The sequence below is a fragment of the Prorops nasuta genome, unplaced genomic scaffold, assembly GCF_024137725.1.
Source record: "Prorops nasuta isolate Cenicafe-Biocafe unplaced genomic scaffold, Cenicafe_Pnas_1.2 PNAS00009, whole genome shotgun sequence".
NCBI lineage: Eukaryota > Metazoa > Arthropoda > Insecta > Hymenoptera > Bethylidae > Prorops > Prorops nasuta.
Window position 1 is genome coordinate 1,821,572 of NW_027116806.1, and position 25,424 is coordinate 1,846,995.

At 36.1% G+C, this 25,424-nt stretch overlaps 4 protein-coding genes across 4 annotated transcripts; 1 reads left to right on the forward strand and 3 right to left on the reverse strand.

The window, feature by feature from the left end:
- Window positions 1-4,938: 4,938 nt before the first annotated feature.
- Window positions 4,939-7,026, reverse strand: LOC136776126 (protein FAM200A-like). Its single transcript, XM_066731501.1, has 2 exons — window positions 6,177-7,026; window positions 4,939-6,065 (listed from the first exon to the last, which is right to left on the reverse strand). The coding sequence occupies exons 1-2, from the start codon at window positions 7,024-7,026 to the stop codon at window positions 4,939-4,941; spliced, it is 1,977 nt and encodes a 658-aa protein (XP_066587598.1).
- A 13,104-nt stretch (window positions 7,027-20,130) lies between these two features.
- Window positions 20,131-21,272, forward strand: LOC136776127 (myb/SANT-like DNA-binding domain-containing protein 3). The gene is made up of 3 exons (XM_066731502.1): window positions 20,131-20,405; window positions 20,472-20,641; window positions 20,716-21,272. The coding sequence occupies exons 1-3, from the start codon at window positions 20,131-20,133 to the stop codon at window positions 21,270-21,272; spliced, it is 1,002 nt and encodes a 333-aa protein (XP_066587599.1).
- A 293-nt stretch (window positions 21,273-21,565) lies between these two features.
- LOC136776128 (putative nuclease HARBI1) lies at window positions 21,566-22,101 on the reverse strand. Its single transcript, XM_066731503.1, has 2 exons — window positions 21,663-22,101; window positions 21,566-21,621 (listed from the first exon to the last, which is right to left on the reverse strand). Exons 1-2 carry the CDS (start codon window positions 22,099-22,101, stop codon window positions 21,566-21,568), a joined length of 495 nt encoding a protein of 164 aa, XP_066587600.1.
- A 1,743-nt stretch (window positions 22,102-23,844) lies between these two features.
- Window positions 23,845-24,721, reverse strand: LOC136776129 (putative nuclease HARBI1). Its single transcript, XM_066731504.1, has 4 exons — window positions 24,718-24,721; window positions 24,316-24,560; window positions 23,979-24,248; window positions 23,845-23,919 (listed from the first exon to the last, which is right to left on the reverse strand). Exons 1-4 carry the CDS (start codon window positions 24,719-24,721, stop codon window positions 23,845-23,847), a joined length of 594 nt encoding a protein of 197 aa, XP_066587601.1.
- Between the last annotated feature and the right edge of the window lie 703 nt (window positions 24,722-25,424).

The window sequence follows — 25,424 nt, forward strand, 5'->3', positions numbered from 1 at the left end:
TCAAGGAAAGCTTTAATCGAGTTCGGATACCCATGTAAGTGGACCCCGAGACTGGATTCGATATACTAAGAAGGAAGGAAGGAAGCTAGACAGGGAATTGGGAACTGTCAGGAGGTTAATTGGGGACTTCACTCCATTCACTATTCCTAACCTTAAATTTGACACTGCTGTGCATGCCTGGCTTATACTTTGCTATATTGTTTATTGCATGAAGGTAAGCGTTGAGGACCGATAGTAGGACTCAACGTTTAAGTATTAATATCCCTTTGTGATTAGCTTAGTGGCTCCAGATCTAGTAGGGCATAGCAGGTCTACGTAGGAAGTATTATTGAATCCAACTCCAAATACAGGAGATATATACAGAGCTTTTTCCTTTGCGCTCATATAGTCTAGTATTTCCAATAAGGAAAGTAAGCTATTGTTTAAATGAGTCGGATTATAAATTCCATAGCCTGTACGATAACAGGAATTAGGCTTTAATGCCAAATATATATATATATATATATCTATATACTTTTATTTTTCTTCCTTACTTATATCTTTGTACATAGTTTGATTTCAATCAATTGCTTCCTGACTAGGTGTTGAAATTATATTATAGTTAACATAAGGTTAATAAATTTGGTGCAGAAGCACATTAAAACAGGAGATTCAGAGACTCCGGTGGACAACCCTAGTTATGTAATTTTCTTAGTGATGATTTAGATATTAATGGACTTGGCTACGCCTTACTTGACCTGGTGTTATCTTTTTGCTTGTGCTTTATATTTCCTACGGGGATGGTGCAGCAAGTAATTAGGTTCTTGGAGGGCTAGCGCTGGATGAACTTGAAAAGGGTCTTTGTCCAGTTGGAATTGTTCATGCCTGGACTGAGAGTCATACGATTGATCCACCTCCTCAGTGTTATCTAATATTCACTCTCTTATTTCTTATTTATATATAGTTATTTTCTTGTAAATAATTATAACTACATTGCTCTTGTCTTTAGAAGTTAAAGGTAGATTTGGGGAGAAATCCCATGTATAACTGTATAATTATCTTAACTTTATACTTGTAAAGTGATAGACAGAGCAGTTATATAATATAATTCTTATTTTGATTTTTATTAATGTGTACTAGTAATTTTCCAAGAGAATCCACTTTAATTTCACAGCATGCCACGTCCTTGAAAAGTCTCAAGCCGGCAAGCCTCAGACTGGCTCATATACAGGGTGAGGCAGGTAAGCCGCCCCAGAATATGAATGCTGAAAGGCACGTATCTTTTTAACCATAAAAGATATTCAATTTTTGCATAGGACATTTCTGAATGCAATTAACAAGAGAGGCTTCAAATATGGTCTATGGAAAAATTGAATATTTTTTATAGTTAAAGAGATACGCAACTTTCTACGTCCGCATTCTGGGGCGGCTTAAGTGCCTCACCCTGTATAAAGTTCATGAGCCTGGCGCTCTTTATAAGTAAAGTCTGTGTGCCTTTGCACTGATTCTTGTTAAAATTGTGCCTTCCCCACAGTGGCTGGAATTCATGTCGCACACTATTATAACATTATGTCACAATTATTGAAATGATTAGGCCACACAGAAACGCTTCATAAATTAAACCTTTTTCATTCATTGTTATTTAAGTATTTCTTTCCTGCGATTTAAACTCATGAAGAATAGGATTTAGCCTGTAACAGAAATAAAATAACCACGAAGTATATATTTCCTTATAAATTCACAATAATTTTCATTTTTTGTTATTAATTTATACTCATCTGATATATTTTGTCTTCTCTGTTATGTATTAAAACCCTTCCTTCTTTTTCGCAATCGTTTTCCGAAAATATTATTTTTCTTTACGATCCAAAATTGAGGGTTAATCGCGCCATTTGACAGCTACGGACAAACTCCATAGAAATCCCTTCGCCCCTCTGATTCCTACTTCCCCTCGCCTGACGCAAGATTTCTGCACCCAACTGTAGCATTGTTTTCACTACTTTCAATATCATTTGTTGTATTGATTTCATCATTATGAATATATATATTTATTTCGTCATTTTTCAATAAACGTATGTTATGCAGTACACAGCCGGCTAAAATATGATCAGGTACTAAATCTGTTCGCTTCATAGCAAATACAGTTAAAAGGCTTCGAAATCTGTTTTTTAACAGCCCAAATGCTCGTTCAATTGTTATTCGAGCCGAGGCATGGCAAAAATTATAATTTAACTGGCGCTCTGTAAGGTGGCCATTATCTTTATATGGCGTTAATAAATTTTGATGCAATTTGTATGCAAGATCACCGACTAAGTGCGTATCACTTGGAAATTTATTAGCATCTCCCAAAAAGTCTTGTACTTCAGACAGTCTAAGCACTCGTTGATCATGGACTGAGCCAACATGTCCAACAGTACAGTAGGTGAATCTGCATTCATGATCACAGATTGCCTGAAAAAAAGAACAAAATAAAATATATTTAATAAAATATAATAACACCTGGAGCTGAATTGAGTGGTCCTTTGCGGTTTACATATGCCTCTGGATTTTTTTTAGGTGATGGAATACAAATATGGTTCCATCTATGGATTTAATGTCATTGGGAAAGCCACTTGTTCTTTGGAATCCCATCTTCACTTCCTCTACTCTATTACCCTGTGGCCATTTTATAAAAACAGGTGCCAAGCAGTGAAGCCAGATCGTGGACGGACTTTCGTCCCCTCCACGCCGTCTGCTGCGCACGCAGCTCTCACACAAAGAAAGCAGCTGCTAGGTCCGTGAGATGCTTCACCAGTCGTTGCACGCACACTTTTCCACCGGTACATACGTGTATCGGTCTTCTCCGACAAGCTTCGGTAGATCTCGGGAGCGAGAAGGAACCAGACCTCTCTCTTTCTCTATACTACGTTTACCAAACGACTCGCAAAGTAAAACAAAATCCTTTTCCTAATGCTTCGATAAAAGTTAAATTATCGAAGGTCCCAGCCCGAAAAATTAAAACTTTCCTATATTAGTTTTCAATTATTATAAAATGATTATATGTAGCCATTAACTTACTAGATTTGATAATAAATACAAAAAATGCGTTCTTATAATATCAAATGAGTTGAGGTATAATAAACTCAATGTTTATGTCTTAATCTGTTAACAAATGCATTTTTATATTTATTATTGAGTCCAAGAAGTTAATGGTTATTAAAAAAAAAATTCCCCGTAATGAAAAAAAATGAAAAAATGATAATCTGTGACAAGAATCGAACCCGAGCCCCACAGCGTGACAATCTGCCATCCTACCGCCTGCGCTACAAGACTCACTTATCGTTACAAGGGCAAAACAGCTTATTATCGGTTTACTCTAATTTTCTTATTAACTCGTCATAAACGATCAAGAATTAGCTGAAATAAGAAGTACATTTATTTACACACTATTATTACATATGACGTATTATATTTTTTAATTTGAAGCATACATTTTACATGAAGACACGATAGTTTAAGGGTATCCATGCAGTACTTTAAATACAAAAACTGTATTCATATATTCCTCTGTCATTAATTATTCTATTACACGTAACATAAAATATTGCTTATTTTATTCGTGATCGATTTATTTCTGTACAGTTGATGCACCGAAATTCGGCAGATTGATCTTTAAAAAGAAACACGGTCGACAGACCGAGTAAAGGCGAGCAGTCAAACAATGCGTTTTTATGACTAGGAAACTACATGCCTTATTAACAGGTGATCAAAACGTCTGCTTTAAAGGTACGAAATAAAACAGACACAATATATGTTACGCCACAAATAAGTAAGACACCGGGTGTGCGAGAGAGAGCGTGCGATGAATATAGTGCGGGAAAAGGATAGCATTATAAACATTGTTTGGCATCGTATAGAAACACTAAAGGCCATTGAATTTAGAAATTTCGTACAGTCAAACAGCTGATTGATCCAATAGATCGAAAATTATACAAAGTCTATCGTTTAAAGAAGGCTTTTGCAATTGAAGACAATTAGTTATTGTTGAAAATAATCTTTTATATATTATGGGGGAAAAAATTTGTAAAACGGCAACGTATTTAATTGATACATATGTTAGCAACATCAATCAGAATTTTTTACGTTTTCATGTGCTTTTAAATTTATAGAGCTGCTGTGCACACCGTATTTTCGTTATACGCTTTTGCACGCAACATTTTCAATATGCAATTTTTGTACAATTTTGAATTGTTTTCGATATATATTAAAAAATATTTAAAACATGATTGGAAATACAGTCTTCATAAGGTTTACAATTTGGAGCTGTGATACGAAAGAGGAACATGGTACAAACATTGAAGAAGGTTATGGTCTTTTGGGATTTTTTTTTCTTTCTTTTTAAGAGGTTAAAATGCTTTTACGCACACCAACCAGTAGACTCATCCTTTCAATTAATTATGATAGGAATTTGTCTGCTCGTTGATAGTGTGGGACTCATGGCCCCCAGGAATTACCTTTGTGTTGGGAATTACACGCTGGCTCAAACTCCCTGGATCTTTAAGGTCCAAACTCTACCCACTAAACAATCCCCTATATCTAAAAATATTTAATTTCAATAATATTCATAGTTTTTCCTCGCAAAGTAGTCGCCAAGAACAGACTGAAAATCTCAAAGCTTTGCGAGGTAGTCGTCAGAGACAGACTTTAATTTTAATGAGCTTTGCAAAGTAGTCGCCAAAAGCAGACTGAAATTTCTTATTGAAGCTTTGCAAAGTAGTCGCCAAAGCAGACTTTATTCTCTTATTCTGGCTTTGCAAAGTAGTCGCCAAAAGCAGACTGAAATTTCTTATTGAAGCTTTGCAAAGTAGTCGCCAAAGCAGACTTTATTCTCTTATTCTGGCTTTGCAAAGTAGTCGCCAAAAGCAGACTGAAATTTCTTATTGAAGCTTTGCAAAGTAGTCGCCAAAGCAGACTTTCATTTTATTCATAATCTATATCATCATCACTCTCATTATAAGCATATACATTTAAACTACTTCTTGGTTTAGCATCATGTGACTGATACAAATCATTTTTCATTAATTGTAAGTGCTTCTTTGTGATATTCATGGAGATAGGTGTTTCTTTGCTTCTTCTCAAAGCATATTTGATGACACACGTAGCATTAACTGTGTCATGCACAAGTCTATTTCTTTTCTTGCTTTTAATATCAGGTAGCATAGAAAAACATCTTTCTGCCTCAGCGTTTGAGTGAGGAAGAGATCTCACTAAGTTTAACAATTTCCGCAATTGTGGATATCTGATTTCCTTGTTTTCATGTTGGGCAGAGCATACTGCTTTCCACATGTCATCAAATTCTAATTTTGACCAATATTTCTTTACATCACAGCTTTCTTTTGCATACAGAGATTCCCATTCTTTTATAATTGTATTTTCACTGAAAGTTCCCAGTCGACGGCATAGTTGCAGTAATTGGAAGCTACTGGCTTCTCGATCCTGATCAAATAATGCCTTGTCCTTTTCAAAAATATTCAAATTTTCTAAAAAGTTGTCAAATATTGGGAAACGATCACGAATTTCTTCACTCGCTTTTATGAGGAAGGATAAACAATTCTGGCGAATTGTTTTCACTTGTGATTCAGTCATTTTCTTTTCTTTCAACATAGTTTCTAAATAACCAGCACAATTAGAACCTATATTAATGGTCTCTATGGGAAGAAGGTTTTCATTTCTTGAAAATCTTGCATTGCGTACAAAAGGTAAAAACACATCTTGCTTCAATAATGTTGGTTTAATATATGTTTGCAAGAAAAATAAAAGAAAATTTCTTGAACATTTGTTAAGTAAATGAATTTTTGTTTCCTTACTTTGAAAAAGAGTGTTGAAAGTATTAAATCTTCTCAACACATGTTCTAAGAAATATAAATAAGCTTTTATTTCAATATTTTCCATAATAATCAGTAATTCCTCTGTTTCTTTGATTTTCTCAAGTTGCTGTTCTACTAAAAACTTGTATATAGTATCCCATTTTTCTAAAATGCGTTCAATACATTTTTGACGCGAAAGCCAACGCGTTTCTGCATATTTCACTAAATTTTTAGTATTATCTTCAAAAGATTGCTGAAACTCTTTAAATATAGCATATCATTTTGTACTTCCATTTATGAAAGACACAATTTTTTTAATGAAAATTGTGCATTCGTTTGGCAATGATTTACATGCATTAGAAGCTGCTAATGCTGAAGAATGACAAATACATGGCATTGTCACCAATTTCGGACTAATATTTAAAAGTCTTGTTTTAAAAGAATCATGTTTTCCAATCATTACTGATGCATTATCACAGCTTAACCCTATGACATTGGATACAGGTATTTCTCTTCTATTCATTTCATTATTAAATGCATGAAAAATTTTGTCCGCAGAACAGTCTTTTGCGTCTAAATTAATTAAATGCAGTAAATTATCCTGTATACACAATGATTTACTGTCAAAATGTCTTGTTATAAGTGTCATTTTTTTCTCGTTTGTACTGTCTGTAGTTTCATCTACAAAAACAGAAAATCTATGACGCTTCAAATCTTCACTTACTCGTTCAGTTTCATACGGACATAAGACTTTAGTAATAATATTTCTTACTTTTGTCTTTCCCAAAGTCATAGATTGAAGAACGTCCGGCTCTTTACCAATCTCTTGAAATAATAAAAGTAACTCTTTACTATTTTTAAATGGAATATGATGTTGTGCGAAAAACGCTGCCACTTTAAGTTCAGCTGCTTTTACTCTATCATTAAAACGAAACGTATCATTGTCGGAAGTAGTGGGATATGCTATTTCATCTAATGGAATATTCTTTTTTATCATATTTTCTATATGCCTTTTCTGCACAGCGGGCCTTTTAATTTGTGAAAGACCACAAACATTTATCTTTTCACACGCAAGACAAACAAATAAATCATTTCTACCAGTTACTCTCAGAACCCAGTTCTCCCAAGATGGATATTCATCGTACCATTCAATTTGGAATTTTTTAGCTGTGCTCTTTGCTTCTTTTAATTCCACAGCCATTTTTCTCAAGTGTATTTATATTATAAATATTGTACTCACAATTATGACTATATAATCCTCTATGAAATCAACCAGGAATATCCTTAGAACAAACTCACTTTTCACGCAAAGTATACCGAATCCAACAAAAACACTGTGGATATTAACGTGAAAAATTATTTTACAATTAAATTTTTCAAACACAATAGAAAAGTACGCTTAATAAATTGCTTTAATTTCCAAAACTTTATTCGCGTATGTAATTTTAAGTCGTTCAATTTAACCGATTGAAACCGACTGAACGAGACACATAGATCTTTGCTGAAAAGTCGTATTATTGTTTACATCTTAGATTCAAATACAGGTGAAATTTATCTAGAAAATTATATAAAATCAAAAAAAAAGAAAAATCTTGAGGAGAACTCGAACCTGCGACGTTCAGCGTATAGAGCAAGCACTTAATCACCTACGCTACACAACCTTCCGATAGTTCTTAGATAAATAGACAATGTTAAAGGATTCTCTCGTGAAATGATATTCATTTTCTTTTCTTTTTTCAACATAGTTTGAAAGCAAATCGATCAGGAACAAACTAAGCAATAATATATGTTACATGTAATTGAATAACTTATGAAGTTTTATATGATAATTAAAAAATGCTCAATTAGTTTATTTTCTTATATATATCGTTAAATAATAAATAGGAATAGAGTTTTCACATGAAATAAGAATGTGTTTTGTTAACTCTCGCACCCCATTTCATGCAATACAAATATAATTTATTTATTCAATTATTATTAATGAATATGTTACTAATGGCTATTTGAAAAAATTCTTGCAATATGCAAATCTTATATAAAATTGAATAAAAAATCTTGAAGAGAATTCTAAAGGTGCGGGTACACGGCGCGTGGAATATACGCGCGGCGCGTGAAACGTGTGGAGCGGACGCGCGGCGCGTAGAGTCAACGCGCGGGATGAATTCAGTTTCAAAATTCAGTAACCCTGAATTTGATTTAGCTTGTTAATGAAAGGTGCCATTGAGGCTTCCATATTTTTGTCTTATTTCTTTTATTTTTGTAAATTACATGTCCCTTAAGTGCAGTTTCCCGATTGGTTCTCGCTCTCTGTCCTCTGCTGGCCAAACGGTGACTTTGAGGAAAAAGGTTATTTGACATTAATTACTCCTTGTTCCAAGGTCTATACGCCTGTACTTTATTGTACTATAACTCCGAAATCCTTCGGAAAAGGGGGGGGAAGGCGGGTAAGGGTAAATAGGTTTTTGCACCATCTAAAGTATCCCCCATGGTCCATGTTGTAAAAATTTTTTTTTAGCCTTTCCAATGTTAATTTCCGATCTTCTGAATCGAGTAGGATACAATTTATAGTCATATTCTGTAGGGGGTGTAAAACTATTCAAAAACCCCCTTCGATCATCCTTGTATCTTTTTTAGTTTTTTTGCAGTGGTCTTTTAAAGTTTGTGATACCTCATATCTCTCTCCGTTTAGTATCACGTTTCTTTTTCAGTGACCTTGGTCTCATTATTATTATAATTCGTGTTTGTGTATGTCCTGTCTATTTTGTTCGCGCTACCTATGAACTCAGCTCCATTTTTTCCACTAGCCTAACATAAAATTCCATATTTCTAATGAAACAAAACTTTTAACCTAATATATATTGTTTTTCAACTTTGTATGTAAAAGGATCGGAAAAAATTGAGACAAATATTAATATTAACTAAGTATATAATTGAAGCAACAGTATTACTAACTATAAAATTATGTAATGTCGATATTTGCTTTAAGCTCTAATCGGTAATATTATTAACACTAAACGTACCGAGATAAGTATTTCTTGCATGTGTTTTATTTTAAAAAGGGCATATCACTTGCAAATGGTATCTTTAGTGTTTATAATAAATAATGAGGAAATAAAAATGAATTTTACAGATTTAAATTTAATTATTTTTTTTTATTTTTTTAATTAATATAATAATTTTTTATTATATGGGCTAAACCTCCTCTACCTCCCCATCCTCTTTCTCCTCCCCTTCCACCCCACCCTCTTCCTCCTCTACCTCCCCATCCCCTTTCTCCTCCCCTTCCACCCCACCCTCTTCCACCTCTTCCTCTTTCTCCCTGTCTTCCTCCTCTTCCTCCTTGTCCTCTTCCTCCTTGTCCTCTTCCTCTCCATCCACCACGCAATTGCGCCCAATGCCGGCGCGCCTTTCCACCACTATTTTTGTTGTCTGTAAAATAATGGAAAATGAATAATCTAATTTATTAAGAATTAAATAAAAGAAACATTTATGATAGTAAATTGACTGAAATGTGTGTGAATTCTTTACTACATAAATGAACACATTACCAAAGCGACACACAAATGGCAAATGAGAAAGAAAGATAGTATAAATGACTGGAGGAGAAATAATAAATAAATATATTGAATATTAATACTTACGGTGACGCGCCGGCATTATTTGCTGCTGCTGCGGCTGTTGTTGCTGCTGCTGCGGCTGTTGTTGTTGCTGCTGTAGCTGTTGTTGCTGCTGCTGCGGCTGTTGTTGCTGCTGCTGCCCCACCAGCTTTTGCACCAACTTTTCTAGCGCAGCGATGCGTTGGTCGGTAGTGGGAGCCACCTCAGCCATGGCGGCTAATTCCTCTTCCATTTCATCTAAGAAAAACAAATTAATTCAATTAATTAAAAGAATATTGAAAATATAGAACGTGCTGGACGGTGAAAAAAGTTTACTTACTATCTAACAATAAATCGTCGCTCGACATTCTGAAAAATAAATTTATAAAATAAAACATGAATAAAAACTGTTAATTTAGTAATAACTGCGTTGTGTAAATTATGCTACAATATTACACAAGACATTTTGTACTTTTCAAATTTTACATTATATATTATGAAAAGTAAAAGTATACTTACGCTTCAAACGAACGAGTTAACTGCTTCATAAGTACTGAGATGTCACTGTAACAGAGCTACCTATAAGACCTGGGCTAAATAGCAATATTTTCATATCGAAATTGGTATAGTTTCTCACCAATTTAACATGTAAAGGTATAATAGAAAGAGTTAACCTTGATCATAAAATTATATAGTAAATAATTTGTCACCGGAAAATGTAAACATCCCCGATCACGAATAAATCAAGCAATATTATATGTTACGTGTAACGGAATAAATAATGACAGTGGAACATATGAAAAGAGTTTTTTATTTAAAGTACTGCATCTGTGGATATCCTTAAAAACTATCGTATCTTCGTGTAAAATGTATGCTTCAAATTAAAAAAAAAAATAGGTCATATGTAATAATACTGTGTAAATAAATGTACTTATTATTTCAGCTAATTCTTTATCGTTTATGACGAATTAATAAAAGAATTAGAGTTAGCCGAGAAAAGGCTGTTTTGCCCTTGCAACGCTAAGTGAGTCTTGTGGCGCAGGCGGTAGGATGGCAGATTGTCACGCGGTGGGCTCGGGTTCGATTCCTGGCAGAGATTTTCTTTTTTTTTCATTTTTTTGCATTACGGGGAGTTTTTTTTTTAATAACCATTAACTTATTGGACTCAATAATAAATATAAAAATGCATTTGTTAACAGATTAATACATAAACATTGAGTTTCTTATACCTCAACCCATTTTATATAGTAAGAACGCATTTTATGTATTTATTATTAAATCTAATAAGTTAATGGCTGCATATAAGCATTTTATAATAATTGAAAACTAATTTAGGAAAGTTTTAATTTCGGGCTGGGACCTTCGGTAATTTAACTTTTACCGAAGCATTAGGAAAAGGATTTGGTTTTGCATTGCGAGTCGCGTTTGGGGTAAACGTATTATAGAGTAAGAGAGAGGTCCGAGAATCGACATCGTTCCTTCTCGCTCCCGAGATCTACCGAAGATTATCGGAGAAGACCGATACACGTATGTACCGGTGGAAGAGTGTGCGTGCTACGACTGGGGAAGCATCTCACGAACATAGCAGGAGCTTTCTATGTGTGAGAGCTGCGCGCGCAGAGGACGGCATGGTGGGGAGAATATTCTGTCCACGATCTGGCTTCACTGTTCCAGCGTTGCCAGCTACTCAGATTTCGGAATTTAGATGATTCGGTCGGTAATCTGTAATACCGACATTTGACCAGAGTGAACTTAGCGTTTTTTGGCGAAAATATCATTTGGTCATTTTATCATTTGGTAATCTTCTTTACCACCAAACATCGTTCTGCCTCAGCGTTTGGGTGAGAAAGAGATCTCACTACGCTTAACAATTTCCGCAATTGTGGATATCTCAATTCCTCTTTTTCATTTTGGGCAGAACATATTGCTATCCACATGTCATCAAATTCTAATTTTGACCAATATTTCTTTCTAATATCGCTTTCTTTTGCATTTAGAGATTCCCATTCGTTTATAATTTCATTTTCATTGTAATTTCCTAATCGACGGCATATTTGCATTAATTGGAAGCTACTAGCTTCTCGATCCTGATCAAATAATGTCACGTCCTTTTCAAAAATACTCAGATTTTCTAATAAATTATCGAATATTGGGAAGCGATCACGAATTTCTTCACTCGCTTTTATGAAGAAGGATAAACAATTCTGTCGAATTGTTTTCACTTGTGCTTCAGTATTTTTTTTTCTTTCAACATTATTTTCAAATAACTAGCACAATTAGGACCTATATTAATGGTCTCTATAGGAAGAAGGTTTTCATTTCTTGAAAATCTTGCATTGCGTACAAAAGGCAAAAATACATCTTGCTTTAATAATATAGGTTTAATAAATTTTTCAAGAAAAATAAAAGAAAATTTCTAGAACATTTATTCAGTAAGTGAATTTTTGTTTCTTTACTTTGAAACAGAGCGTTAAAAGTATTAAACTTTCTTAAAACATTTTCCAAAAAATATAAATATGCTTTTGTTGCGCTATTTTCCATTATAATTAACAATTCCTCTGCTTCTTTGATCTTTTCAAGTTGCTGTTCTACCAAAAACTTGTGTATAGTATCCCACTTTTCCAGAATGTGTTCAATACATTTTTGACGCGAAAACCAACGCGTTTCTCCATACTTCACTAAATTTTTAGTGTTATTTTCAAAAGATTCCTGAAATTCTTTAAATATAGCAAATCTTTTAGTACTTCCATTTATAAAACACACATTTTTTTTATGAAAATTGTGCATTGGTTTGGCAATGTCTTACATGCACTAGAAGCTGTTAATGCTGAAGAATGACAAATGCATGGCATTGTTATCAATTGTGGACAAATATTTAAAAGCCTTGTTTTGAAAGAGTCATTTCTTCCAATCATAACTGATGCATTATCACAGCTTAATCCAATGATGTTGGTTAGAGGTATCTCTCTTTTATTCAATTTATTCTTGAATGCATTAAAAATTTTGTCCGCAGAACAGTCTTTTGCGTCTAAATTAATTAAATTCAGTAAATTATCTTGTGTACGCAATGATTTACTGTCCACATGTCTTGTTATAAGAGTCATTTTTTTCTCGATCGTACTGTCTGTAGTTTCATCTACTAAAACAGAAAATCTATGACGTTTCAAATCTTCACTTACTCGTTCTGTCTTATAGGGACATAAGACTAGTAATAATATTTCTTATTTTTGTCTTTCCCAAAGTCATAGATTGAAGAACGTCCGGCTCTTTGCCAATCTCTTGAAATAATAAATTTAATTCTCTACTATTTTCAAATGCTATTTGGTGCTCTGCGAAAAACGCTGCCACTTTAAGTTCAGCTGCTTTTACTCTATCATTAAAACGAAATTGATCATTTTCAGATGTAGTGGGATATGCTATTTCGTCATCGAGTGGAATTTTCTTCTTTATCATATTTTCTATATGATTTTTCTGGCCTGCATGCCTTTTAATCTGTGAAGCACCGCAAGAATACATTTTTTCACATGCAAGACAAACGAATAAATCGTCTCTACCGGTCACTCTAAGCACCCAGTTCTCCCAAGATGGATATTCGTCATACCAATCAATTTGAAACTTTTTACTTGAACTCTTTTTCTCTTTTAATTCAATATCCATTTTTCTACAATTTATTTGTATTATAAATATTGTACTCACAATTATGAATATTTAATCCCTTATGAAATTAGCCGGAAATATCCTCAACACAAAAATCACTTTTCACGTAACGTACACTAAAGCCAACTAAAACACTATTGATATTAACGTGAAAAATTTGTGTGCAATTAAATTTTTGAAATACGATAGAAAAATACGTTTGATAAATTACTTAAATTTGCAAAACTTTATTCGCGTATTTAATTTTAAGTCGTTCAATTCAACCGATTGAAACCGACTGAACGAGACACATAGATATTTGCTGAAAAGTCGTATTATTCTTTACATCTTGGATTCATATACAGGTGAAATTTATCTAGACAATTATCAAAATAAAAAAAAGGAAAAATCTTTAAGAGGACTCGAACCTGCGACGTTCAACGTATAGAGCAAGCACCTAACCACCTACGCTACAAAACCTTCCGATAGTTCTTAGATAAACAGACAATGTTAGACGATGCTTTCGTGAAATGATATTCATTTTCTGTTCTTTTTTCAACTTAGTTTGAAAGCAAATCTAACACGACAAACTAAGTAATAATATATGTTACGTGTAATTGAATAACTTATGATGTTTTATATGATAATTAAAAAATGCTCGATTACTTTATTTTCTTACATATATATATATATATAAATATATTTCATATCAATGCAAATACTTGTAACTATCTTGCTCTCAATATTAATATTAACTATGTATATTTGAAGCAACAGTATCATTAACTATAAAATTATGTAATACCGATATTTGCTTCAAGGTCTAATCGGTAATATTACTAACACTAAACGCACCGATAAATATTTTTTGGTTGTTTTATTTTAAAAATGTCATGTCACCTAAAGATGGTACCTTTAATGTTTAACCCTTAGAAGCTCACATTTTTCTATTAACTATTTTGACATGAAAACTCTTACTCGGGGGTTTTTGGGGTCGCTGAATACGAATCTGCAAGTAGAATTCTTATTTTTAAATGGATTAGATGGAAATTTAAATTTTCGATATGGAAAAATGTTAAAAGACTACATTTCACCTTCCAAATAATACAAAATTCTGACTAAGCAGCAGATAATTATAATACTAGTTACTTTCGAGTGTACGAACGTAATTTGACAAATTCTACTAACAGAGTTCCATTCAGCGACCACGAAAACCCCCGAGTAGTTATTTTTAGAGCAGAATATGTGATATAAATAATTTCTCGGCCCGCCATTTTGAATCCACCATTTTGAATTTTGAAAAAGTGACCCCGGAATCGTAATCAGCATACCTCAAAACCCCCAAGGCTAAATTTTCGTAAAAATTGAACATTAAATAAGCTCTATAATGATTTTTTTCTGATAAATCATCGTTTTTTTTGTTTGTTTATTTATAACAATTTAATAACAAATTGAATGGTAATTTTTATGAGAGAGTATTGTAAAAAAACCTATTAGCTTTTAAAAAAACTTATAACCATCTATAGATACTAATAAATAAAACTTTCACAGAAATAAATGTCCAATAGCATATGTGGTACACCGTAAGTACACTCCGGGAAATATATTCTGTCCAACTTATAACCAAATGGTTTAAAAGGTCGTACTTCAATAGCGGTAAACACTTTTCCACATCCCGCTGGTTACCTGGTCTAGCACCGAATCCTGAGGGTCCCGAGCAATAAACTGGGAACAATCGAAGATCCCTATAATATACCTGATACTCTAATCACTAATCTAAAATTACTATTTTTGTATTTTTAATCAAACAGGTTTGAAATTATTATGAATACATTACTTGTATTTTTAACATGAAAATGAATCCAAAAATGACGTTATTCGGACTATTATTTCTATATTAGTTATATCTTACATCTCCCATTTTATTAAAACCTGTTAAAAATCAAATTTATTTTATTCCAATATGTCTATAAATAATCCAAATAAGCATCAATTAACCCGTAGCAGAATCATACTAAAAAAATTGAAATTTTTAATTTTATGAGATGATTAACCTTTTTCTTTTTAAAGATAGTATTTTAAAATATTTACATTTATTTCTCAATTATATCTTAAACTAAAATTTATATTTGTTAATTTTTTAATAATATGTTTATGTCCTTTCCAATATTTTGGAGATTTATTTTAACTTAACGCATAACGAAGATATATAGTAATATTGAATTTTTATTAGAGTTTATAGATAATAAAGTAGCAGCTTCAAGGTATAACTAAAAGAAATAATTGTTCGATTAATGTATTCGGACTCATGTTCATGTTAAAAAGACAAGCAATATATTCGTAATAATTTCAAATATGTTTGATTAAAAATACAAAAATAGTAATTTTAGATTAGTGATTAGAGTATCAGGTATATTAGGGTTCTTCGATTGTTCCCAGTTTATTGCTCGGGACCCTCAGGACTCGGTGCTAGACCAGGTAACCAGCGGGATATGGAAAAGTGTTGACCGCTATTGAAGTACGACCTTTTAAAACATTTGGTTATAAGTGGGACAGAATATATTTCCCGGAGTGTACCACTGTACTTATAAGGGTTAAAATAAGTGATAGGGAGATAAAAATGAATTTCAACAAAAGATTTAATTTTAATTATATTTTTTATTATTTTTTTTTTAATTTATATAATAATTTTTTATTATTGGAGCATAGCCTCCTTTCCCTCCCCATCCCCTTCCTCCACCTCTTCCACCCCACCCTCTTCCTCCCTGTCCTCCTTCTCTTCCTCCTCTTCCTCCTCGTCCTCTTCCTCCCCATCCTCCACCGCGCAATTGCGCCCAATGCCGGCGCGCCTTTCCACCACCATATCTGTTATCTGTAAAATATTGGAAAATGTATAATTTAATTTATAAAGAATTAACGAAAAGAAACATTTATGATAGTAAATTGACTGAAGTGTGTGAATTCTTTACTACATAAAGGAACACATTACCAAAGCGATGCACAAATGGCAAATGAGAAAGAAAGATAGTATTAATGACTAGAGGAGAAATAATAAATAAATATATTAAATAATAATACTTACGATGACGCGCCGGCATTATTTGCTGTTGCTGCTGCTGCTGTGGCTGTTGTTGCTGCTGCGGCTGTTGTTGCAGCCCCTTCAGCAACTTTGCCACCAACCCTTCCAGCGCAGTGATACGCTGGTTGGTGGTTGGACCCACCTCAGCCGGCCCAGCCAAGGCAACCAATTTTTCTTCCATTTCTTCTAAGACAAACAAATTCATTCAATTAATTAAACGAATACTTAAAATATAGAATGTGCTGAAAGGTAAAAAAATTGTACTTACTATCTAAAAATGATTCGTCGCTCGACATTCTGAAAAATAAATTACGAAATGAAACATAAATAAAAACTGTTAATTTAGTAATAACTGCCTTGTGTAAATTATGCTAAAATATTACACAAGACATTATACTTTTCAAATTTTACATTATATACTGTCAAAAGTAAGAGTATACTTACGCTTGAAATTGTTGAGTCAGCTGCTCCATAAGAACTCAAATGTCACTTTAACAGCTAGAGCTACCCATAAGAGCTGGGCTAAATAACAATATTTTCATATCGAAATTGGTATAGTTTCTCACCAATTTAATATGTAAAGGTATATTCGAAAGAATTAACCTTGATCATCAAGTTATAAAGGTAAGTAATTTGTCACCGGAAAATGTAAACACCCCCGATCACGAATAAATTAAGCAATATTATATGTTACGTGTAATAGAATAATTAATGACAGAGGAACATATGAATACAGTTTTTGTATTTAAAGTACTGCATGGATACCCTTAAACTATCGTATCTTCAAGTAAAATGTATGCTTCAAATTAAAAAATATTGTGCGAAACAATGTCCCAAGTTGGCTCCGAACCTGTGGTCAGAAGGGAAGGTCTTATTCTAGAATAAAATATTCAAAGCCAAAGATAAGAGGTAAAAGGAGTTTTTATTGAAATAAATAAAATGTACAAAAATTTTACAATATATTTACAAAAGAGCCGCTAGACTAATGATCGACTTTCTAGGGAATTTGCTCTCGTCAAATTCTAGGGAATTTCGGTCTACGAAGATTCCATAGAACCCCAGAAAACAGAATTCCCCAGAAAGGAACGCGGACTTAGAAGCTCCCGGACTGGGCAATTTTCCCTGGAGTATTCCCCAGTAAAATCCCCAGCCACGGGAGGAAGCGAAATAGGAGAAGTGGTTTTAGGGAAGGGGAAGTCCCCTTACCCCTCGGCCTACTTCTCCTAGAGCTATAGTGGCTCCGAGCCACCCCAACCCCTAGGGTGAATGCTACCCCTCCCGCAACCCGACTCTTTCGAGAGCCCTGGACTTGAGGGTCGGAACACTGGGTCCGAGGTAGTCCTCGGAGGCAGTGTGGAGGGGAAGGAGAGGGTTAACTTCTCCCGGGCAGTCCCCGGAGAAATTTCCCTTAGGAGGGAGGATATTGCCGCAGAGGGGTAGTCCCCTCTTGGTAGGCGGTGGGTGGTTGGGTGATACTTACCAAAGTATGGTACCCAATGAGTTCGCCGGTGGAGGCGCTCTTGATTTGCCTGGTGGAGGCGCTGCCGTGGAGGCGTCAAAAAAAGCTGCTCCTGTTGTTGCGGTTGCTGCTGGTTGGGCAGTCGATTGAGCAAGGCTGAGGTGCGATGGGTCCTTATCAAGGACCCATCTATATAATTACGCGACACTAATCTTGCCAGCGAGAGAGCTGCTGCGGGCGCTGGCCACCTAATGGCCAAGCACGCAAGTAGTGTCGCTTCGCGGCCGCGACGCGCCAGGGCCAGAAGACGCGCAAGCGCGCCGCGGAGAGAGGGACAGATAGAGCGGCTAGACGCTGTCGGTCTAGCCGTCTATTGTGAGCGCAATAGAGATGGGAGATATAACAGAGAAATGCGGAATCTACTTCGCAACATTTTCTGCTCCTCCCAATCTCGAACAAACTCCCCCCGTTGACGCGATGGCGTCAAGACAAGGAAGAAGAAAGTTAACTCAGTTTAACACAAGTTTATTTACAAAAAAAAATAAAAATAAAAGATATAAAACAGATAGGGACGAGACGACTATTTACATGGCTTCATATGGAGCTTGGCCGAGTGAAGCTCTAAGGCCGGCGACCACCGCAGGGTGATTTTGCCCTGCGGGGCCCAGGCCTTCCAACGCCGGAGTTTAAGGGCCGAATAGAGCGGCACCTCTATCGTCTGCCCGAAGGCTCGGACAATAATTTTTTGCGCATTGCGCTCGAGTTCCCTGGCGCTGGGATCGTCTAAGACTTTCCCAGCCCAGTTCGTCGAGGCAATGCGCTTCTGGGCGGCAACCATGGGCCTCCGACGTCGCGGGTTCGACGGTGGTTTCCGTGGCGGTGGTGGTGGTGGCGCCTTTAGCCCCTCCGGGGAAATACTGCCGAACAACCGCCGAAACTCAGATTCCTCCCGGGGGGCATGTAACTCGAGGACATCGTCCCCCTCGTCCTCATATCCGATGCCTAATAGGTGAGCCCAGGGATAATCCGCCATGATCAAATCTCGCTGCACCAAAAAAGGTAAATGATGAGTGCGAAGACTCAGTAAGTATTTTTGGAGTTTTGGAAGAAAAGACATGGCGGAGATCATAAGTGTTCCTGAAGGTTTGGAACAGGAAACAGGACGACCTGAAGAGTCCCAGGACGCCCGAGAGAGGAGGTGGTAACCTGAAGAGTCCCAGGAAACCAGGAAAAGAAAATAGACAACCTGAAGAGTCCCAGGAAGTCAAGAAGGAGAATGTTAAGCAACCTGAAGAGTCCCAGGAAGCTTGAGAAGGAGAGATGACAACCTGAAGAGTCCCAGGATGCCGTAAGGCAGGGTAAAGATAGACCCTGATGCGACCCGAAAGCAAGGGCTAAGAAGGGAGTTTACAAAGTTGCCAGAGACTCCGTTGAATCTCTTTTTTCGCGGTTTTAAGTATAGCTACGCGAGCTACCCCATCTACACCAGGGACTAGTTTGAGAATCCGCCCCAAGGTCCACATGCGCGGGGGGTTGTTGGGTACTTTGATCAGAACCAGATCTCCTTCACCAAATTCCGAGTTAGTGTTCTGCCATTTTGGCCTATTCTGCAACGTGTGTAGGTATTCGGAAGACCACTTCTTCCAGAATGTCTCGGTGATTCTAGTCACGGTTTGCCAACGGTTTAATGACGATTCGCGTAAATCCAATGTGGAAAATTCCGGTGGAGAATTTAACGCCCGACCTGACAAGAAATGCCCCGGAGTGAGTACGTCCAACGACTCAGGATCATCATGTAACCGCGAAATAGGCCGTGAATTGAGGCAGGCCTCAATCTTGGTCAGCAGGGTGGTCATTTCTTCGAAATTGGGCACGAAGACTCCGAGGGAGCGCTTTAGGTGGTGCTTCATACTTTTTACCGCACTCTCCCAAAGACCGCCCCAGTGAGGAGTGGCGACCGGAATGAATTTCCACTCGATTTCGCCGAAAGAATCGGTTTTCCGAGCGCGGGCGGCTTCTACAGCGCATTGGTAGGCGCGTTTGAGTTCTGCGTCCGCTCCTTGAAAGTTGAGGCCGTTGTTTGAGTACATGACGGCGGGTTTTCCACGACGAGAGATAAAACGAGACAGCGCGGCGAGGAAGGCCTCGGTATCCAGTCGAGAGACGAGTTCCAAGTGAACAGCACGGGTAGATAGACATACGAACACGGCCACGTAGCATTTTATGGCTTTTGCATTACGACCGTGATGTAATTTCACCGAAAAGGGCCCGGCATAGTCTACTCCGGTGTGTTCAAAAGTGAAACTGCGAGAAACCCGAGCGGTAGGAAGTGAACCCATTGCTCGTATTTATAGACAACCCTCGGCCGAGGGTCTCCTTACTCGAGGGCTCTTTACCAACGTTTGAGTTTCCCATCTATGTATATGAAACCTAAGGCATAACGTCATAACCTATAATTTTCAAACAATTTTGTCCGTCAAGGAGAGGCGAGAGCCAGTGTGTTGGACATGGTCATTCGGCAGTGTGGTGACACTAATGAGATTGGGTTTGGACCAGGACACATTTTTCAATCGTCCAAATAATATTTTAAGTAAAATGAACCGTTCAGTATTTTGCATAAAAGAAAAAGAAATTCTGTGTGATATTATAAATAAATACAAAAGTATTATAATTAATAAGTCTACGGATGGTGTGACAAATAAAGAAAAAGAAGAAACATGGCTAAAAGTAACAAATGATTTTAATGAATATAATTTATCCACGCGTACTCCTCAACAATTAAGAAAATGTTGGGAGAATATGGTACAAAAGTAAGTTTAATTAATATAGTAGATTTAAATAGTCAAGTTTATATATTTGCTGATCTTGTATATTAGGAATCGAAAGGAAAATACGAAAAGGAAAGCGCATCGTCTACGTACTGGAGGTGGACCTTTTGAAGAATACGTTAATGATCCCATAATGGAAAGGGTTGCATCAATAAGCACTTTTAATGATGTAGAAATATTGCAGAAGTGGGATAGTACATCACATTTTGAAAAGACTGGTAAATAGCTTAATTAATTATTTATATAAATAATAATGAAATGTATAAGATAGCTGGACTTGTCAAAATTACAGGTAACATAATGTCGCAAAATAAAGATACTATTTATTATATAGTTGATAGTGATGATAATAATAATAATATTTCAAATACCATTCTAAAGAGTACTATGAATCATGATGGAAGCTCATCAGAAAGCGAAGAAAATATATTCTTTGGAAAAGATAATAGTAAAGTAAATTTAGAACCAGTGCCTAGTACATCAAAATTATATATTAATGATAAAAAACAATGTGAACATGTGGAAAGCGATCATTCAACTACAAATATTAGGATCAAAAAAAGAAAGTTGAATAACTTGAATAAGGAATATGAAAGCTTTGACAAAGAAGTGGAGAAAATTATAAAATATGCTGAAAGTCAGCGTGATGCCAAAAAAACAAGAAATCACACAAATTTGTCTCAGGAAGTAGTACTTCGAACACGTAAAATTGCTGAAAGCATTGTACAGCAAAAAGAATTACACGAAGAAAAATTGAAAATTGCCAAAATGGAAACAAAAATTCAAATTTTAAAATTATTGCAAGTTGAAAACAGTATGCAACAGCTTGTACAAGAAAATGATATTTAAAAAAGAAATTATATACAGTTTTTTCTTAATATTTGAATATAAAATAATTAATTTTAAGTCCAAATAATGTTATTCAATAAAAAACTTTATAATTTGTTTGTAAACGTACTCAGTACTAAAATTATATTCTATTATTATATAAAATTCAAAATATGTTTTTAAGTTTTTAACATGTGCAAAAAAGTGCGTTTTGTTTTATGATATTGTGAAGAATAATAAATAACTATGTAGACATATATAATTTAAATTCTTTAATTTTGATAATAAATTATATAAACAATTTAAACATCATTTCAAACTGTATAAAACATTTCACTATATTCTGATATACTCAACAATGGAAATGTTGCTGTATAAAATGATTACGAAATTGAAGACCGTTTTCGTAACCTATTTCCTCATTTACAAATACAATCTCTTCAAAATCTATATCAGTGTTGGGAATATCTGGTAAATCAACTACATCATTTTCTTTATATTGAATTCCAATATTAAATAATACCGCTAAAGCTACTATTATAGAACACGATGTGGTTAATTTTGTTCTCAAACCAGTTCTCAGTGGAGAAAACCGTCTCTTCCAAACGCCAAACACCCTTTCAATTAAATTTCTTGTTGCAATGTGAGACGCGTTGTATCTCTTTTCTGCATTTGTTGTAGGGTTAATAACTGGTGTAACCAAGTACGGTTTATTTCCGTATCCATTATCTCCTAAAAGTATTCCTTGAAATTCTCCTACTTCAAAACGTGTTTTAATTGCACTTCTTTCAAATATTAAAGAATCGTGCGCTGATCCAGGGTGGCGAACAACAATATCATATATTTCCATATTTGGTCCTGCAACTACTGTGACGCTACTGGCTATCCTTGGGGATAGTATAGAAGGGGAGGGAGGAGTGATCCCTCACCGATCGTGTTCGCGTCCCAATAGGCGACTTCCTACTAGACCCGGGCGCCTTCGATGTACTTTTGATAATACCCGAATATTTGTTTATACAGAGGGGGTTCTAACCCCCGTACGCGGCTATCGGAGATGGGGTGCTAATATGATAACTCGCTAATCTCGGTAAAACTCTCTTTATTACAATCTCAATAATCAATACAAGATCCGTCTCGCGTTACACGGTAGTGGGGAGTTACGCTGGGTCCTACGTGTGGACGCGGCCTAAGTGGTGCGAACGCGGCTGAAGTCCCGATGACGTACTAGCTAGCCTCGCGCTCGAGCCACTAGTTGGCGTGCGCGGCGGCCCTACCGAGTCGCGCGATACTCGCGCGCCACCGGCGGATCCCTAGGCTAACTACTACTCGACGCTACGCGGATAAGTTCCTCCTCCCGCGCGTGCGCGTCCCGCGACGGTTACCCGCACTCGCTCAGTTCCCGCGTACTTAAACACAACACCGACCCGGATTGTTTACTATCGGACGCCTAAGGTCGCGAGTCCTCACGATAACTATACAAAGTCCGCGGCCTTGAAATGACTGAAGGGAACGTCCCTGTCAACGGTCAAACTCACGCGGAGTCGATGTAATCGCGAACAATTTTATTAAGTCGCTCTTTCACACACCCTGACGCGATGTACAGGTCCGACGGAATGACCACTCCGCTAAGTTGCCCGCTTACCCTTGACAGGTGAGCCGGGCCAGCGGTTCCCTACGAAACCGTTCGGTGCTACGAGCCCTAAAGCCCTAGCACACCCCGGGACGTCACAGGACTGTACTACAAAACGAATAATCACCCTTACTTCAGCTTTCTAGGGCTGGCTCTCTTCTTTCTCTCTCTGCTCTCTCTCTTTCTCTCCCGTTCTCGCTCTCTCTCTCTCGTTCCCGCTCTCGCCTCTCTCTCTCTTTCGCCCTGGACACTGGCCCGAAGGGTGGATAGTCTCCGCTGTCCGGTATGGTTTCGCGGCCGGGCTGCAGTCGCTGCACTTTCACTGGGTATGATGCTATATGTAGCGGCTGTGGCTTTGGTCGCGAAATTTTATCGGCGGCGGGGAATCTATCGCACCAAGTGTCACCTTAGACATCTAAACTACGTGTGTCGGGGCAGCCCGCGGGAGCAGGTAAGGCCCTGCGCCTGTCCCGCCGCTGCCCCGCTACACCCATCGCGCGGCACTAGGGAGCCGACAAGTTATCGATCCTAGATCAATACTTATCGGTTGATAACTCCCTAGTTCGTACGCGACCCGCCTATCTAGCGCTTGAGATTAGCAAAGCGCTAGATGGCAGCTATAGTAACGTTGCGAGAACGCAACGTTACACTACCTATATATAAAAATATATTCTTATACATATTACAAGATATTTAGCATATTATTATTTTGACTGCTATCATAATTAACCCACATTAAGGCAAATAAAATAAGATTTCACAATTATTACCAATTTTATTAATATTAAATATCTATAAACTATTATAAAAATTCTTTATTTATTAGAGGGTCCCTGAGTTAAACCGTTATATAAACATAATAATAAGAGAAGAATTACTGTATCAATTTTATGCATTAGTACCTTTTAAAATCTTTTACTGTTTGCAATCAGAGAGATGGAAGTCTTCTCTAAAATTTAGATATCATAATTTTATTAGCTTAATATTTAAATTTAAAATATACATGCGCATATTTGAAAGGTGTTTAACCGACAGATGCTGTGTAAAAAGAGATAATAAATAGTATGCAGATTTTAATAATTTAAACAAAATTTTACCTGTACATTAATGGAGAACCAGCTTTTTCTATTTCGAAATACTTCTGCATATTCATTTCCTGGATTTTTTATCCAGATGTGTGTACAGTCAATCACGCCGATCACATTAGGAAAGTTACTGATTTCATAGAACTTTATTATATCTTTAGCTTTCTCTCTTTTTGGAAAATTAACAAACTTTGGTAGGTGCCTTGCAAAACAGCGAGATATTTCTTTAATTATTAATGAAACAGTTGACTGAGAGACGTGTCCTAAATCCCCACCAATAATCTAAAAAATATTAATAAAAAAAATTATATTTACATAAAGAATTATGTTATACAATATTTAAACTTACTTGGAAACAATTTGAGCCATAAAATTGTAATGCTATTAACAATTTATGCATTGAATTTATGAGTAGACCTCTACAATTTAAATTTCCTTCTAAACTGCTTTCAATTAATGGATGTAAAATATTGATTACACAATCCTTACTAAATCTGTATCGTCGTTTGAACTGTTCATTATTATAACATTCAAATGGATTACAATAATCTCTACAATATCTCTTCGGTAATCTTATAATTTGTTCTTCCTCATCTTCAAGAGAAGAAATTGACGAATTTAAAAAGTCCATTTTATAAGTACTTAATTATATATAATTACAGTATAGTACACGTATATGTATAAACTGATATAATTATTATTTTGTTTTTAAGAACTCTGGGTTCAAAAGATTGGTTCTCTTATCAATTACCCATTGCATTTCTAGTACATTAGTATAAACATAAAAAGATAGGTTTAAAATCAAGATTTAATAATGTGTACATAGATGGGAAACTCAAACGTTGGTAAAGAGCCCTCGAGTAAGGGGACCCTCGGCCGAGGGTTGTCTATAAATACGAGCCCATGAGTTGGTTACCGAATTTAGCGCGTTCGCGAACACACGTGATGCATTTATGAACACATGATTTTACTAGATTTCGCGCATTCACGACCCAAAACCTTTGTCGCAACGTGGACAAGGTTAATTGGAGTCCCCCGTGAAGTGTCTCTAGGTGGGTTTGCCTAATGAGTATGGCAGTTAAGTGACAATCCGGTAAAATAATGGGGTGTTTCATTTGTTCAGAAATTTCGGCGTTCCGAAGCCGCCCCCCTATTCTTAAGATTCCTTGTGAATCAATGACCGGATGTAAGGAAAGAAGCTTGGACCGCGACGGTATACGTAACCCATGATTCAAGGCTGAGATTTCGCTCGCGAAGTGTGTTCGTTGAACAACCTTTACCAAGGCTTCAATCGAACTGCGAATTTCCGATGCAGACAGGAGGGAGTCCTCCCATTGGCCGGTTTTCCTGGTCCGCTGGACAAATCGAAGAACATAGGCCATAACTCGGACCAGTTTAGACCAAGACGAAAACTTATCAAAAAACCAACACTCAGTTGTGTCTAGTTGAGCGGTTAAC